At 40.7% G+C, this 14,954-nt stretch overlaps 2 protein-coding genes across 2 annotated transcripts; both read right to left on the bottom strand.

The window, feature by feature from the left end:
* Positions 1-746: 746 nt before the first annotated feature.
* Positions 747-1,445, bottom strand: LOC122661814. The gene has a single exon (XM_043857328.1). The coding sequence runs from the start codon at positions 1,443-1,445 to the stop codon at positions 747-749; it is 699 nt and encodes a 232-aa protein (XP_043713263.1).
* A 5,557-nt stretch (positions 1,446-7,002) lies between these two features.
* LOC122661933 (squamosa promoter-binding-like protein 14) lies at positions 7,003-13,622 on the bottom strand. The gene is made up of 11 exons (XM_043857450.1): positions 13,296-13,622; positions 12,332-13,011; positions 11,846-12,039; positions 10,921-11,765; positions 10,688-10,762; positions 10,496-10,603; positions 10,292-10,409; positions 9,934-10,069; positions 9,697-9,841; positions 8,282-8,875; positions 7,003-7,762 (listed from the first exon to the last, which is right to left on the bottom strand). Exons 2-11 carry the CDS (start codon positions 12,928-12,930, stop codon positions 7,328-7,330), a joined length of 3,249 nt encoding a protein of 1,082 aa, XP_043713385.1. The 5' UTR covers positions 12,931-13,011; positions 13,296-13,622; the 3' UTR covers positions 7,003-7,327.
* Between the last annotated feature and the right edge of the window lie 1,332 nt (positions 13,623-14,954).

Genomic DNA, 14,954 nt, shown 5'->3' with positions numbered 1-14,954 from the left:
ATCTTGAAGCCAAACTCGTCGTCCACCCTCCACTTTGTCCCCAGCCTTATTCTTTGGCTCTTTGTAATCTTTGATACGGACCTTTGGCATCCGACTATCCATATCCATAGAGGCCCGGCCCCAAGGAAACAAGAATTATGAAACAACAATATATATAGATGAAGCTCAACCAGTGCATGGGTCAAAACCACCATCACAAATTAAAACTTGGACTGGAGTCTCTGGTATTCAACTAAGAGTCATACCACTCTCTTCCATAGTAGGAGGAATGACCGGCCAGGGATATAAAAACCAAAAACAGAATCATAGACCCAATGGAACATGGTATATATACGCATCATGATCAAAACGTACACATGGATCGGATTTAGAACCAGATCGAAAAACAAATTTATATTCCAGATGCAACTATACAAAGTAAGAGGTAATAGCTAGCTAAGATAGAGAAGACTATCGATCTGACACTCAAATTCACTCACGCACAAATCACAACAAACCAATTACTTGGGACAAAAAACAAAAAAAAAAAAGATAAAATACAAACTTGCTTGCCTACTATATACAAAAGTGCAAATTAAAACCAAGCAGAAAAAATATCTAATACAAAACAAAAATTTTATTGGGTGGTTCCCCGTGTTAGTTGGAGATGAAAGCCCCAACAACAGCAACTATCATACCAGTAGGGTCTCCAAGAATTGCTGCGACTATAACACGAACTGCGGCAATAGCAATATTCTTGCAAAACTTCAAAACCTTCCCAGCTTTCCCCCTCTGATGATGCCTACTATGCAAGCTGCAGGTGCCTTTAAAACTTTTGGGATTCTCAACTGCAAGTCCATCATCACCTGCTTCTTGTTCTCGCCAATATTGTCTTCATGAGTAGACGACTTATTAGCTTCCCAACTCTCCATAAACATCTTCTTCACGCAGGACACATGATAGTTGTAGTTCTTGCACTCAGTCCTATAAGACCAACCACCACGACCTTTCTTACCACCACAACTATCACAAGTTCTAGAGAGCTTGCTGCACAAATACAAGTTGTTGTTGTGTTCCCCATCGTTGTCTAGTACTAGTAGTACTTGTGGGAGGTTTGCACAACATGGGTGAAGATCGAAACCGCAACGTTTGCAGTGGTACACAAATCCTTCCACCTCATTCCTGCAAGCATCGCATACCCTCGCTCCACCAGTGCCGGGTGGCCTCTCATACAACTTGAATTCACAATCTTTGAAGGGATGAGTGGTGACCGGAGGAGCTACGGCGCATGTCTTGTGTAGCTCGAAATCGCACTGCTCGCATTCGTATTTGAGTCCGATGCCGGCTTCCTTGCAACCGTCGCAGATGAAGGGGACTTGTGTGTTGTGGAGCTTCAGCTTGTGTTGTGGGTGACTAGGGTGACAGATCTCATCCTTATCCATCTTCATTTCCTTATCGATCATCATATCTACGATCAACTAATGCTCAGGACTCTCAACTGGATTCTTCGCTACACTTGCTTAATTAACGATTTTTTAGTTTCTTTCCTTTTATAGTAGAGCATGGCGGTGTAGAGAGTTATATAACTTCTGGAAAGGGAAGGTAGCGTGTTCCTATTTTTCTGTTTTTTTTCTTTTCTCTCTTTGTCTAGGCGGTTTATTTATTACCTTCAGAGAAATTTCTTCCATATAACTTGAATTTTTATCTCCAGTGGCCTTTTTACGCGGTTATGCATATTGTGTGTATTTAAGATTGGAAAGACGAAGAAGCTTCTTGCTTGGTGGGAGGGTTATATAAAGCAAAGTCTTAACGGTCAGAGTGTTGTTTCTAAGAACATTCTTAGTCACACATAGAAGATAACAAGCGCAATTAAGAATGGTCGGTCAGGGACAAGTTGAAGGCTAGCCATTCTAACACGTTGATCCACTATGCTTGGAAACTACGTTATTGACTTGATGTTGATCCAGTTCAGTTGTTGTCTGGCTGAGCCCTGCAACATGTTGATCCAATTACCCCCTTTGATGGCCCATGTTGTTCACATTGAACCACATTGAGAGTGGAAACCGGGGAATGACAAATGTTTTCAAGTCTAGCAAGACACTATCACTAGTTTAGCAATAAATTTTGTCATGTGAGAAGGTGATTTTTTTCTTTTTTCTTTTTTCTTTATGGATAGGAGAGTATATTAAAACAAAAAGGGTAAATTACACATCATACCCCTGATTTTTAAATGAAACTCAAATCACCCCTTGATTTTTCAAAAACTTCAAATCACCCCCTGTATTAGACCCCAATATGACAATTTAATCCCTACCACATTTAAATGCTGTTATGTGATGATGCCAGTCAGTTAAATAAATTTAAATCCCTAAACTACCTTTGACTAGTATTGATTTATGATTTTACCCTTATAATTAAAAACCCCATTCATCCTCTTCCTCACGATGATCTCTCTCTCCCCGGCCCACCACTCCAACTCTGTCCAATCCGATAATGGGAGAATACTGAAGAGGGCGATGGAGAAAATGCCACGGATGATGAATGCCAGTGGAATAACCCTCTTTGCTCTCGCACTACTCTTACTCTCATGGATAGGTGATGCTTGTTCCTTAACCTTCACCGTAGCCTCTACATTCCATGACTGGAACCCACAAGATCCAAACCCCTGTAAGCTTGCTCTGTTCATGGCTTCGTCACTCAAATCAACATCAAGTTCATGGAGCTTGCCCTCCCTATCCCTTCCGATCTCTCTTCGCTTTCCTTCAAACCCTCAACATATATCAACACCAATCTCACCGGAACAATTTCAGTCATTTACATATATGAAAATAGGGTTTCCACAGTTCCCTCCACCACCAAGGTTGCTCGTGCCTAGTCCAAGGTGGAGAGATCTACGAGGTTCAGTACGTCACAAAACAGAGAAGTGAAGCCCTCTTTGCTTGCTGGAGCTCAAGTCAGGGTTTTTTATTCTTTTTGTCAATCCAAAATCTACAACTTTAGGGCATAGTTTTGAATCAAGAAGAACATTACCTGCCTTTAGAAACCTCTCCACAGTCACTGCTTTCTACTTGTGCATTCAGAATATTACATTGAAAGTTTCATTGGTGTTGGTTACCTTTGAGACTAATTTGCAGGTGGATGGTGAAGAAATCGAGTCTCTTTGATCCATTTCAAGGCGAGCGTATGCTGATCCTCCATAATTACAGGCCCTGTTCAAGCAATTGATGATGGCATATACTATCGCAACAATCGCTAAAGTACTCACAACTGCAGAAGCTGCAATTTTTTTTTCCGTAAAATTAGATTATGAAGATTTGTAAACATCACAATTGGAAATTATAAGCTTACTTGATCAAATAGATTACCTACTCCAGCTACAACGAACCATTTAAATAAAAGCTATGGAAAATTCATCTTCAGGTGGTTGGTTCCCATTATTGAGCCATCCAAATCCAGAAGAATCAAAATCAGCTGGGGGAACTCGTGTTCCATTTATCCATAGAGAAGGTGTATAAGTAGACGAAGACATCTATCTGTAGAGAGGCTTCTTTTTTTCTTTAAATGAGAATTAGCAAAGAGGTTGTTGAGAAGGAGAAGAAGCAAAGAATCAAGTCTAGTGATCACAGCGCCACCCGACCGTCCTATTGGGGTCTTGTTCTCCTCTACCTGCGAGAGCCGGAGCAGAGCGCCACTCAACGAAACTCAAATCTGTGAAAATATCTTCACCGATTTGAGTTGCAAGTTTCGTTGAATCTTCACCGTTTCTCCATGAAGTGCGCCGATGCCACCGGTGGTGGTGCCCGCGGAGTTGCAAGAAAGGGAGGGGTATTTTAGGTTAAAGATGAAAAAAAGGTAGTATTGTAAATTTAATTCTAATGTTTTAGTACAAAGGTAAAATAGTCCTTTCACACTAATAACTAACAGCAAACTAACACCGTTACTGTAGAGGGGGTGGTTTGAGTTTTTTCAAAAACCAAGAGGTGATCTGAGTTTCATTTGAAAATCAAGAGGTGACGTGTAATTTACCCAAACAAAAAAGAGCGATTACATGTGAAAAGGTGATTTGATAATTTTAAGTGTAAGGATGTCTAGAAAATGGTACAGATTAATCACATGGCAAATTTCATACTTGCAGAAGGCTTTTTGGAGGTTGCTAGAGTATGTGTTATTTTATCACGGACTATGGGCGACAAGATAAGAATACAACATAATAAGCATAAGATGATCGAAACAGAGTACTGTGGGTGCATGTATAAAAACAAAATTAAGATATTTATATACACCCACACCCACATCCGAACTCGGCTCGGTTCAGCACGCACGCACGTCCACCAGTTATTGCTCAAGATCATTTTGAAGCGCAACAATTTGCTTTTTCAAAGGCTGCCGAGTTCTCATCTATCAACATCAGAGAAGCCTTTTCCATTAGATCAAACTTTTGCAAAAGGCTTCACAGATCTTTAGATTGAATCTGACGACAAAGAGGTTTTCTTTTTTTTTTTTTTTCGATGAGAACAAAGAGGTTATCTTATATATTAATTCTTCAAGTTAGCAAACCTCGTACTCAACTGCTGCCCATCATCGAAGAGACCTTGTCAACAACATGTAAGACAGTTTGACCAAATTTCATTCTTGATTTCATGATCTTTGTATTGCTGAAGCCTTTACTGCTTCATGATCTTTTCCTCTCAATAAAATTTCAAATTACTGGAAAAAAAAATTCCGTGCTCAAATTTGAATCAGACACCATCTCATTTATCAACATATTTTCTTGCATTTTGAAGTACTCCATTTCTTTTCAAGAAAAAAAAAAAAAAAAAATTTATTGGATTTTTCAGAGCTTTATTTCACCCCGAAGCCAACTCTGTTGCGGCTAAAATTTGATACGTGAACAATGACCGTTGAGGTCTACATTTACCTGCAATAAGATTTTCCCTTTCATCAATTTTTATTTTTTTTTTTTCCTTGTCGTATTTTGTCGTCATATGATTTTTTTTTTTTTTTTGGTACGAGTCATATGAAGTAATCACAAGCAAATGATGAAGGGCATTGAGCCAAACTCGCTCAATTGGACTTTTCTCTCTAGAATCAAATGGCCTTTCAATGGAGTTTTTTGTTAGGAATTGGTGGCATTCATCAATTTGAAGTCCATCATCATCCCTCCTATCTCTTCTCCGACAACAACAAAAGCCCATCATCACCACTATCTACCCAAAACTCCTCCTACCCTTATTTGTTTGAGATGTAATTACTATTCTCTGCTATCGACGACATTCAGATGCAATTCTTGTTCTGATCGGCCATTGACAGCGTTCAAAATTGAGCCGGAACCAATACTCTCCTATGTGAAATCCTTTGCACCAGCGACAATAGCAAACGTGGGCTCGGGCTCTAATCTGATCAATTGCACCATCGATGGCATCGGCGATTATGTTTTTGTTCGCAAGGGTTTACAGCGGAGGGTGTGAGGGGCTTCGGAAATACAGGTTTCAGGAGGGGCTTTCGGCAACAGGAGTTTAGAGAGAAATTTGCACACGGTGGAATTTCAGATGCTGGCGGTGGAGGAAAGTGCTTGGTGATACTAATGGTGGCTAGCGGGGTGACACAGCGATGATGGTTGCTGGGTTTTAATGATGGAGGTTGCAAGGAGAGTGTAGGGTTGCAGCGATGGAGCCTGATGCGATGCACAGGGATTGCAGCAGTTGTTGGCGATGGGCTAACGGTGATGCACAACGGCTGAGTACGGGTTGTGTGGGTACAGAGGTTGGGTTGCAGTATAATGCACAGCGGTTGGTGCTTGCGGGTTGCAGAGAACTTAAAAAAAATAGAAATTATTTCTACCAAAAAAAAAAGGTTTTTTGGTAAAAGTTTTTTTTTATCATTATTGACAGGTCTTTTACACGTATTTGAAAATGTAACTGTATAAGAAGAGTATCTATCATACTTTATCCTTGGACGGTTCAGATTAAAACCTTTGAGTCTGAAAACCAGTGTAAAATATTCCTCTTATACACAACCGTGCATTAGACTTTTCCCCTTACCAAAAAAAATGAAAATTTACTCAGATTCACGAGATAAAAGAATTAATTACAAGACAAATAAATTTAAAATTTGTTTTAAATTCATTAGTTTTAATTTTGATTTGAATTTTATTCCCGTATTAGATATTTATTCGATTCTATTTAGATGTATTCGATTGTATTCTGTTCAAACCAACGATTCCTAAACTAAAACCAATTTGGACTAAATTTATTTGGTTCCTACATTTCATAACTTAGGCAGCATTTGGTATGCATTCTAAGTCAATTTTGCATTCTCAGATGACAAAACTAGTTATTTTATCACTAGAGAATACTAAATTGACTTGATATACATTCCAATAATGTATACCAAACACACCCTTAATTTGAGCCAAATTTAGCTCACCGCCGGTTACCTGTCTGAAATCGTCCATAAATTTAGACAACCTCACACTAAACAGTAAACACTGCACCTTGTCCCACTTGAATCAGCCACCACCACCACCCACCGAGAAGCAATATGAGTATATTAACCAAACAACCTTCGACGATTGGACGTATCAGTCTCTCTTTCAATAAAGAAGGGTCCACCTTACACGGCTACACCTACTGAAACTGAAAATGCCACTATCCCTAGAATTTATTATAAGGAAAACTGTCTACACTCTAAACGTCGAAAGAGAGAGTGGGTTGGCAACAAGAAATCAAATAATTTGTTAAATCGTTATAAATAAGAATTTGAAACAATACATAAATATATTCCAGTATCTGCATAACTTATATTATATGAGATTCTACACCCACACTTGCGAATTTACAATGACAAAAAACAAAAAGTAAAACTTAGAATAATCTAAAGCCCTATATCTCTGCCTTTCCTTGTATCCATAGTCCCATTCTGGGTTCTCCCATTTTGGAATTAGAATCCTCTTCTCGTTCATTTATTAAGGGAGGGGAAAAATAATTCTGCCTCCTGGAACTTTTGTTTTTATGTAACCCCTATTGGCATTTTGCTTCTGTGCCTTCTGCACTATTTGCAAATGCCAAATCAGTCTTTCAGGGGTTCCTTATCGATCTTATAGGGGCATTGAGAGATGCCAATCCCCTCTTAGAAAAAAGGAATCTATCCATGTATCCACCACAGAGGGGGACTAAAAAGTACCCTAGACCCACAAGAAGAACCCATTCGAGATAGTGACGCAAACAACAGAATCTCAAACAGAACTGACCACTCCACAATTCCACATCTTTTCTTCCTCTTCTGGGCCCGGTCTCTTTTCCAGTAAAAGGTTTCAGAAGCTTATTATCTCCCTCTTTTGGTCAGCAGGCTAACTTGACCCATATTGCAAGGTCTCCCACTTGAAGGGAGCAACAGATCCGACATCCGGGAGGCATCGGAATAAGACGCACACACAAACACAGACAGCAGCAACTGCCAGCATTGAATGGACATAGGGCCGCTGAATCAACCCTTGTGCACCTGCTATTCGCTTCTTGAATCTGGTCTCCAAAGCCACACACCTGGTACAAGACTGCCGCCTTTGCAATGACTGGATCCCTTGCCTCTCAGCCTGCACGGCCATTATCCATGACTTGTTTAAGGACAGCTCATTCCCAACTGCTATAGTGACTTGACCATGTTTTCTGTCAGCAAGCTTCCGAGCCACCATCCTGTTGTACGAATGGTTGTTCCTCATCGAGGCATACGCATATGGAGACTGTCCATTTGTGTCTTGTACTGAAGCCCAGCAGATTAATCCAATCTGCATAAATTCATTCCATAAAGGGAGGGAAAACAAAACAAATAAGGTTTGGGGGATGGATCAAAACCTCACATGAAAGGTATACATCTGTCAAAGGTGAATTTCATTATAACTCCCTCCTATTGTATGGGATCAAAAATACCCTTCCCCAGTCCAATTAAAGGGTCAGATCCCATGGTTTATGAGATTCTCTCTACACCTTGGATGAAGAGAAACTGGATCCATAAACATAAGGAGTTAAGGACCGAGTTTGCCTCCACGCACCTTGAATGGGATCCCATTCACCGCAGGGCGGGAGAAGATGGGAAAGCATATCAGGAGGATATTTTGGAACTTGCTAAAACCCTAGGAGGGGTTTGTGAACCCTAGGATGGTGGGTGAACCATCCTCTATTTGGTCCTAAACATAATTACAATATGAAGTTTTATATTTAAAAGCACTAAAAGAAGTCCCAACTGCCACACGGCCTAGACTATAAGATCTATCCAATGAAGGGGATATGCAGCAAAATAAGGTTACCTCTTGTGGGTCGTTTGTCAAAGCATCAATCAAATCCTCTGAATCTTTCATTGATGCAGCCAAATGTAGAGGTGTGATACCACCTGGTCCAGCCAAATTAGGTGGGAAGAGATATTTTTTGGAGGCATTACTGCTGGTTAAAGAATACTGGACCAGCAATTTAACCATGTTCCTACACTTCCTCTTCACTGCCCTGTTTAGCAGGTGAATCTCAGAGAGTGCTTCCACGCACTCCTTCGGTAGTCCCTCCTCCCCCGAGTATTTCTCCACGAGGATGTCCAGGAGAGTCTTAACCAGAGCACACCAGTCCCTGTCGACCGAGAAGGTGAAGAGATATTTGAACCGCAGATATGAGGAATCCAGACCTTCAGACCTCAAAGGAGTACTCTTCCCTTGGAAAACCCATCCAAGTTCGTTTAAAAAGTGCAAAATATCCTTCCTAGATCTTGGCCGCACAAAATCCTGAAGATGTTCTGAAACACAAGCCATTCTAGTACTTTCCTCAAATTCAGATTCAAGGACTTTCAATTCTTGACAGATAGTGTCATCAGCAATGATAACAGGAAAGCAGTTCCCTTTGAAACAATTCTCCACCTGGAAATACAATTCACAGATATCAACCACAATGGGTTTTCCCACAAATTAAAAAAGAACCAATTAGTTTGAAAGATAATTAATCATTAGAGTGGGGGCTTGTCATGCCTACTTCCAGTTGGTTTTCCATCAACACCCCTTGGAACTGCCACATGGCAGCTCAGATGGGTCTGAAATTTTGTGAACAAAGGGAGTCCCAATATCCCCTGCTCACATGTCAAGTTTCAGCCTAATCTGAGTTGGTCAAGCGGAAAACCTAAGATTTGATTAATCTGGCACTACCAAGAGGGTTTATGGGACCATGGAGGGGGTGCCGAGACATAAATGGAAGGGTATACCTCTGTATAGGAAGATATGTTGAATTTGGATCTAAAATTCGACACAAGGCCAATCCACACTATATCCTAGATACCCAACAGTCAGAATTGCTAGATCACCCTTCCAAGGGTGAAAAAAAAAAGGGAAAGAAACAGACCTCTTTTGGAATATGGAGACCAAAAGACATATATCTAATTAATGTGCACATATATCTGTACTTGATGAATGCAGTGCACTTGGACCTTTCATACTTGGGAATTTTTATATCTGAAAATCCTTTCATATGTGAACGATACGACCACTAGTCTTTCTATCTATGCTCGAAAGCTGCCATGTGGCAGTTCCAAGGGGTGTTGATGGAAACCAAAAGAGGTCTTTTAAGGGGAAAAAATAGGGGGTGCTGATTTGGTGGCAATCAGGTCCAGATTTGCTGGAACCTTTTCCCCATTTATTAATTCTAGTATTCATTTCTATCAAACCATCCAACTGAATTTTAATGCTACCTCTATGAAACAGCGGCCTAGACCACCAGGAGTTCCTCCAGGAAATTTAAAACTTGCCAAACTTGAGTCGTCATAAATTATGCCCTCATAGGACAATCCAGAAACTTCCTTTGATATGTATCCTCCCCTATACGTGCAATGAATTCTGCATAGAGATGGAATTAGTTTTCCTAAAAAAGATTCCTGTAAGAGGAGGTATTTCTCCCATCTCTTCACAACAATAGCAAAATCACTTACTTGGTGCCTGGAACAGTCAGATTTCGACCTTTCAACACAAGAGATGTCTCTTTCCCACCCACGATAGCCAATGGAGAGACAGAGACTAGCTCAGGAGCGCTCCATGTTCTCCAGGATTTGCAAAGTCGGGCTTTTCCTGAAGGATTATTGCAAGAGGCACCATTAGAAAATTTCTAGCTACATTAGTGAAGAACTAAGCTAACTCCTTACAGTGACAGTGGCCCATTCAAGTAGAACCATTTCTCTTTCTTGTGCAGCTATTGGATATAGAATCACCAATTCGTACGGAAACAGTAAAAAACAAAATGTCCTTGAGTAACTCATTATCATGAGAAACACATAATCAACCAGTACTCACCATCTTTATGTGATACTAACTGCCTGTCCATGTGAACCAGAAACCTTCCACTCCTCCAGAAATCAGAATCTGGATCCTGTATTAGTGAATTGACACGCTGCAGAAGGTCTTCTTGGAGCTGCAAATTGCAAATAAACCCTGCCACTGATCAGGACAAAACACTGAAATTCAAGCACTTATTTCTGTAAGGCACAATTCTCTCACTTGTTCCCAGGCAGTATAAGGCATTGATACATAAACTGAAAGAACCACACAACCAGGCCTAATGTAGCTCTCCATTTCGGCTGGGCAGTGAGAAAGCCAATTAAATATCTGAAACACAGAAAGCATTTAGCATCATTTAACTTTTACACACAACTTGACGAGCATACAAAACCCAAAATACCCATTACTTGCCTGTGTACGCAGTGTCCCAGGAAAATCACTAGGATCTTTATCAAATAATTTAAAAATGATCCGTCCAGTACGGTCCTGCAGAGGGACAAAATGCATTCACGTTTCCTTCTAATAAAAGTTTAACCAAAACATTGAAATGTGTGCGCTTGCAAATGTGTTTTGAGTGTTTTCGTGAGTTTTGTGTGTGTGTGTGTGTGTATACTTAACTTTTACCAATTAGAGTAGAGAATTACTTGAGCATCAGAATTTGAACTAGAAGGTGACTGGTCAGACCCCGAAGAAGATGCATAGCCTGCTTGGTATGGCAGAACTTGAACTGAACCATTTTCAACTCTTCCATTTGGCCCTTTAAAGAGTTCTAGTGCAGAGCTCCAACAACGAGTACTGCTGGCCTCAATTGTACCATTGTCTTCTACACTGATTGACGCCCTCTCATGTTTCATAATTTCTGTCCTCGTCTGCAATGGGAATAGTTTTTGCACAACAGGTGATGACGACAGTGACCTCTCTTCCACGGGATTACTGCTATCAGAGGAGAAATATTTCCTAGATGATTCCAATTTCGGCGGGCTATCACCCTCAGGAGAGGAGCTAAAAAGCTGGAACTTCAAACTTGGCTGGGACTCTAAAATCTGGCAATCCGAAATTTCAATTGGAGACCAAAAGTCACTGTTACTCCTCTCTCCAACCAATGGGAACCCTGAAGTTGATTCTTTCTGGGAGGTGATACTAGGATGCTGGTCAACACAGTTTAATTTAGTTTTATCATTATCACTGCCATGGCTGCTTCTTTGAGAAGTAATCCCAAGACTATCAGGAGAAGATGCTGCTAATGCAGATGAAAGTACAGCAAGCAAATCCGTGGTTGATGGAGAAGATGTGCTGCCATTAATTTTGTTAGAGTGGTCTGACGGAGGCAGTTGTGAAACATTCAGGTCAAAACTTTCCGATGGTGACCAAGAAGCAGAGTTAGCGGCAACAGGTAACGAATTATTAATCTTGCTAATAATTTGGATGAGCCTGTCCTTGTCGGGAATTGGTGAACTATTTGCACTTTTATCAATATCAATATTATTACCTGCAATTGCAGTCATAAATATCTATATAAAAAAATAAAAACTTTCGAGGCAATTCTAAGGGACAAAAAGATTTCCTCACCTTGGAGACGAGTTAAAATGGTTAACAAATTGAAAACATCTACGTTCCCACTGCCACCGTTCTCCCTGCTTCCAGGTATTATCAACCGTGAGGAAACATCGTCTGGTTGTGTTTTCCTTCTTCTCCGGTTGTGCCCAGCAAGCCGACGCCTACAGCTTCTCTTCCCCTCGTCAAATTCAGAAAGAGGGTGAAATCTGTGAAAGGTGAAATCAATTTCAACATGGTATCTAACTTTCAAAACCACTCAAGTTTAGAAGCTTGATAAACCAAAATAATGGGGGGGAATAGAAGTGGGGAAAAAAAATCAACAGGGACTCAACTCGGTTAGAAGGAAGGGGAAAACGTAATCAGCCCAAGGCCGCTGCTACTCTAATTCAGCAACTAGAGTAACTGAAGTTGGGAATCTGGGAATTTAGGCCCAAGGTCTTCTGTGATTACGAAGAATAAAACTAAAATCTTAAAAGATCTGAACGAAGCACTATTTACCTGCTACACTGCTGGCAAAACCTTTGCATCTGCTTCCCCACAAGGGCTTTGATTGTCTTGCTGTGAAGCTCACATACCTTATGACGCCTGTGATAATCCTTTGCATTTGATAGATCTCCTCTACAATCATCTACTTGACACATTGGGTAGCTTCCGGCACCAGGAGAACCAGATCGGACTCGTTTGTTGGGTCTCGGTGTAGAGTCACCAAGTTTTAAAGTGAGTTTCTCACCATCTTCATGAACAGTGCCCTTCTTCAAAACCTGGAACGTCTCGTCCCCATCCTTTTTCCTTCCTGATTCCACTACAGATGAACCCAACTGAAGAACCTCGGCCTCCGATGGCTTGGCAAGGAACTTCGAACTGTCCCAGTCCCAAACCATGGGGCTCCAATCACCTTTCGCCGGTTGGGAATTGGAATTCACCATGGGGTTCCACTCACTCTTCCCCTGCTGGGAATTGGAATTGAAGAGCTGATGTGCTTGATGGCTAAGAACTGTGCTTTGCCATGGCAGATCACGCTTCTTCAACATAGGAGGCACTTGAAGTGCCTGGTGCAAGAAAATAGGAGGAGCAACTTGCGCACCAACGTCTTCCATTCCTCAACGGTGACTCTGTAAGAAGAGAACTCCAGCAAACTCCAACCGATGTATTCAGACTCCAATTACTACAGCCTAAATCTACGAAAAAAAAATGGATATCATTGGAAAGGGAAATACGACTCTTCGAATAAAGGGGGAAAAATCCTTCCAACAGAAGTACCAGTTTATGTGATTCTAATTTGTTCCTTTCAGATAAACTAGTTCCTCGCAAAGACAGCGGGACTCAACTCGTAAACTCTTGCAGCAGTTAGCTGGACAATAGGTAGAAGAGCAGTCTTCGAATCTGTTACCAATACTTCGAACCTTTAACTACTATTGAACAAGGATGATGTTCAGTCAAGATGAAATGAAGAATTTCATACCTTTACGGACTTGTCGATCTTCTCTTCTCCATATAATTTGGCCTGCCTCGCATCCCGATCTCCTTATACTTCCCGAAACGAACACTAAAAGCCATGAAAAATCAAATCTGTTCGAATGTAAGAGTCGAATCACACCACAACAAAGCCGCCAGACAAGTGTTGTCTATCGATCTTCAAGACTTCAATCATCCACAGCGACAAATCGCCATGAAAGAAGAAAAGAACCTCAAATAAAGAAAAAAAAAAGTCAAAAGATCATTGTAACCCAATTCCTCAGATCTCAAACCGTAAGAACCACACACAACAGATACGCGAAAAATGGTTTAGGAAAACGTTTCATACCCCCTTTCCCCAGTTTCACTGGTTAGGGTTTTGTTGGCAAACTGGTGAATATTCTTCAAGATGAGGGCTTAAAAAATGGCCGCCCTCAAAAACCCAGAATAACTGAGAGAGAGAAACGGAGGAAGTGACTCACAAGTCACAACTCACTTCACAAGCAACATGAGAAGAATCGTGGATGCTTTCACACAAAATAATTTCGCTGCAAGTAAAAGTTGCAGAGTAACGCTTTACCTCATGCCCTTCTCGTCGTCCAGCCCAGCCTCCCTTCACCTTCCCTCTACTTTCATGCCACATAGGATTGTAATCAGAAACTGCCTACTCCGTTCCGAGACCAGTAAAATTACTTCCATATCCCTAATATCAAAAGGCGAGAAAGAAAAAACAAGTACCGTACTGCAACCTCACGCGCTTCCCGGAGCGTACGACTACGCATGTATCCGTACACTGGGGTCCATCCGCCACAAGCGTTTCTTGCCTGCTACTGACGTAAGTTGGTATTTGTGCCTCCTGGATAAGGATGTGTATGAATTGGATTCCGGCCAATGGTTTGATTCGGTTTGATTCTTTGATTCAATGTGAAACAAGTGAAAAATCGAAATCGAACCAAATACTCCAATTTTTTAAAATTGAAATGAATCTTTTGCACGCCCTGCCCATTTTATTGTATATCGACCCTTTTGAAATCACATATACCCCATATTGTTTAGGTTTTCCGTAATTCCCCTCCCTCCAATGCTCGAAACTACACACAGGCGTTAGAGGGAATCCTCTCCCTTCAATTTGATTTCAATTTGTTATTGAAGAAAATGATATTCACAAAATTATTGGGGTTAAACTATAACTTCATAATCTTTTTTTTCTTTTGGTAAACATAATTACTATTGAAAAATATGGATTAGACTCCTAGAATCTGAGATTGAATCAATAGAAACACAGGGATTGAACATAAGAGATAGAGCCCTCATGGCAAGGGAATCAGTCACAACATTGGTTTCCCTTGGAATATATTGAAATGAAACCTGGTCAAAATGAGTAACCAGATATTGAAATATGTTTAATATCAGTGACAATCGGCCTAATTGAGAGAGTCAGAATCTTTGTGAAGTGTAATTCAGACACTCCTTCGTTTAATAGAAAATAAAATGTACTTGCCCACACCACAATATTGCAAAATGGATATTAAAGTATCCCTATCAATAGTTTTGGGAGTAATCTTTCCTTTAAAGATCTCTCTCTCTCTCTCTCTCTCTCTCTCTCTCTCTCTCTCTCTCTCTTGACATAAATAAATTCAAAATAGAGGAACGCATCACTAAGGGC

This window comes from Telopea speciosissima, chromosome 5 (assembly GCF_018873765.1).
Source record: "Telopea speciosissima isolate NSW1024214 ecotype Mountain lineage chromosome 5, Tspe_v1, whole genome shotgun sequence".
Taxonomy (NCBI): Eukaryota; Viridiplantae; Streptophyta; class Magnoliopsida; order Proteales; family Proteaceae; genus Telopea; species Telopea speciosissima.
This window is presented reverse-complemented; position numbering and strand designations above follow the sequence as displayed.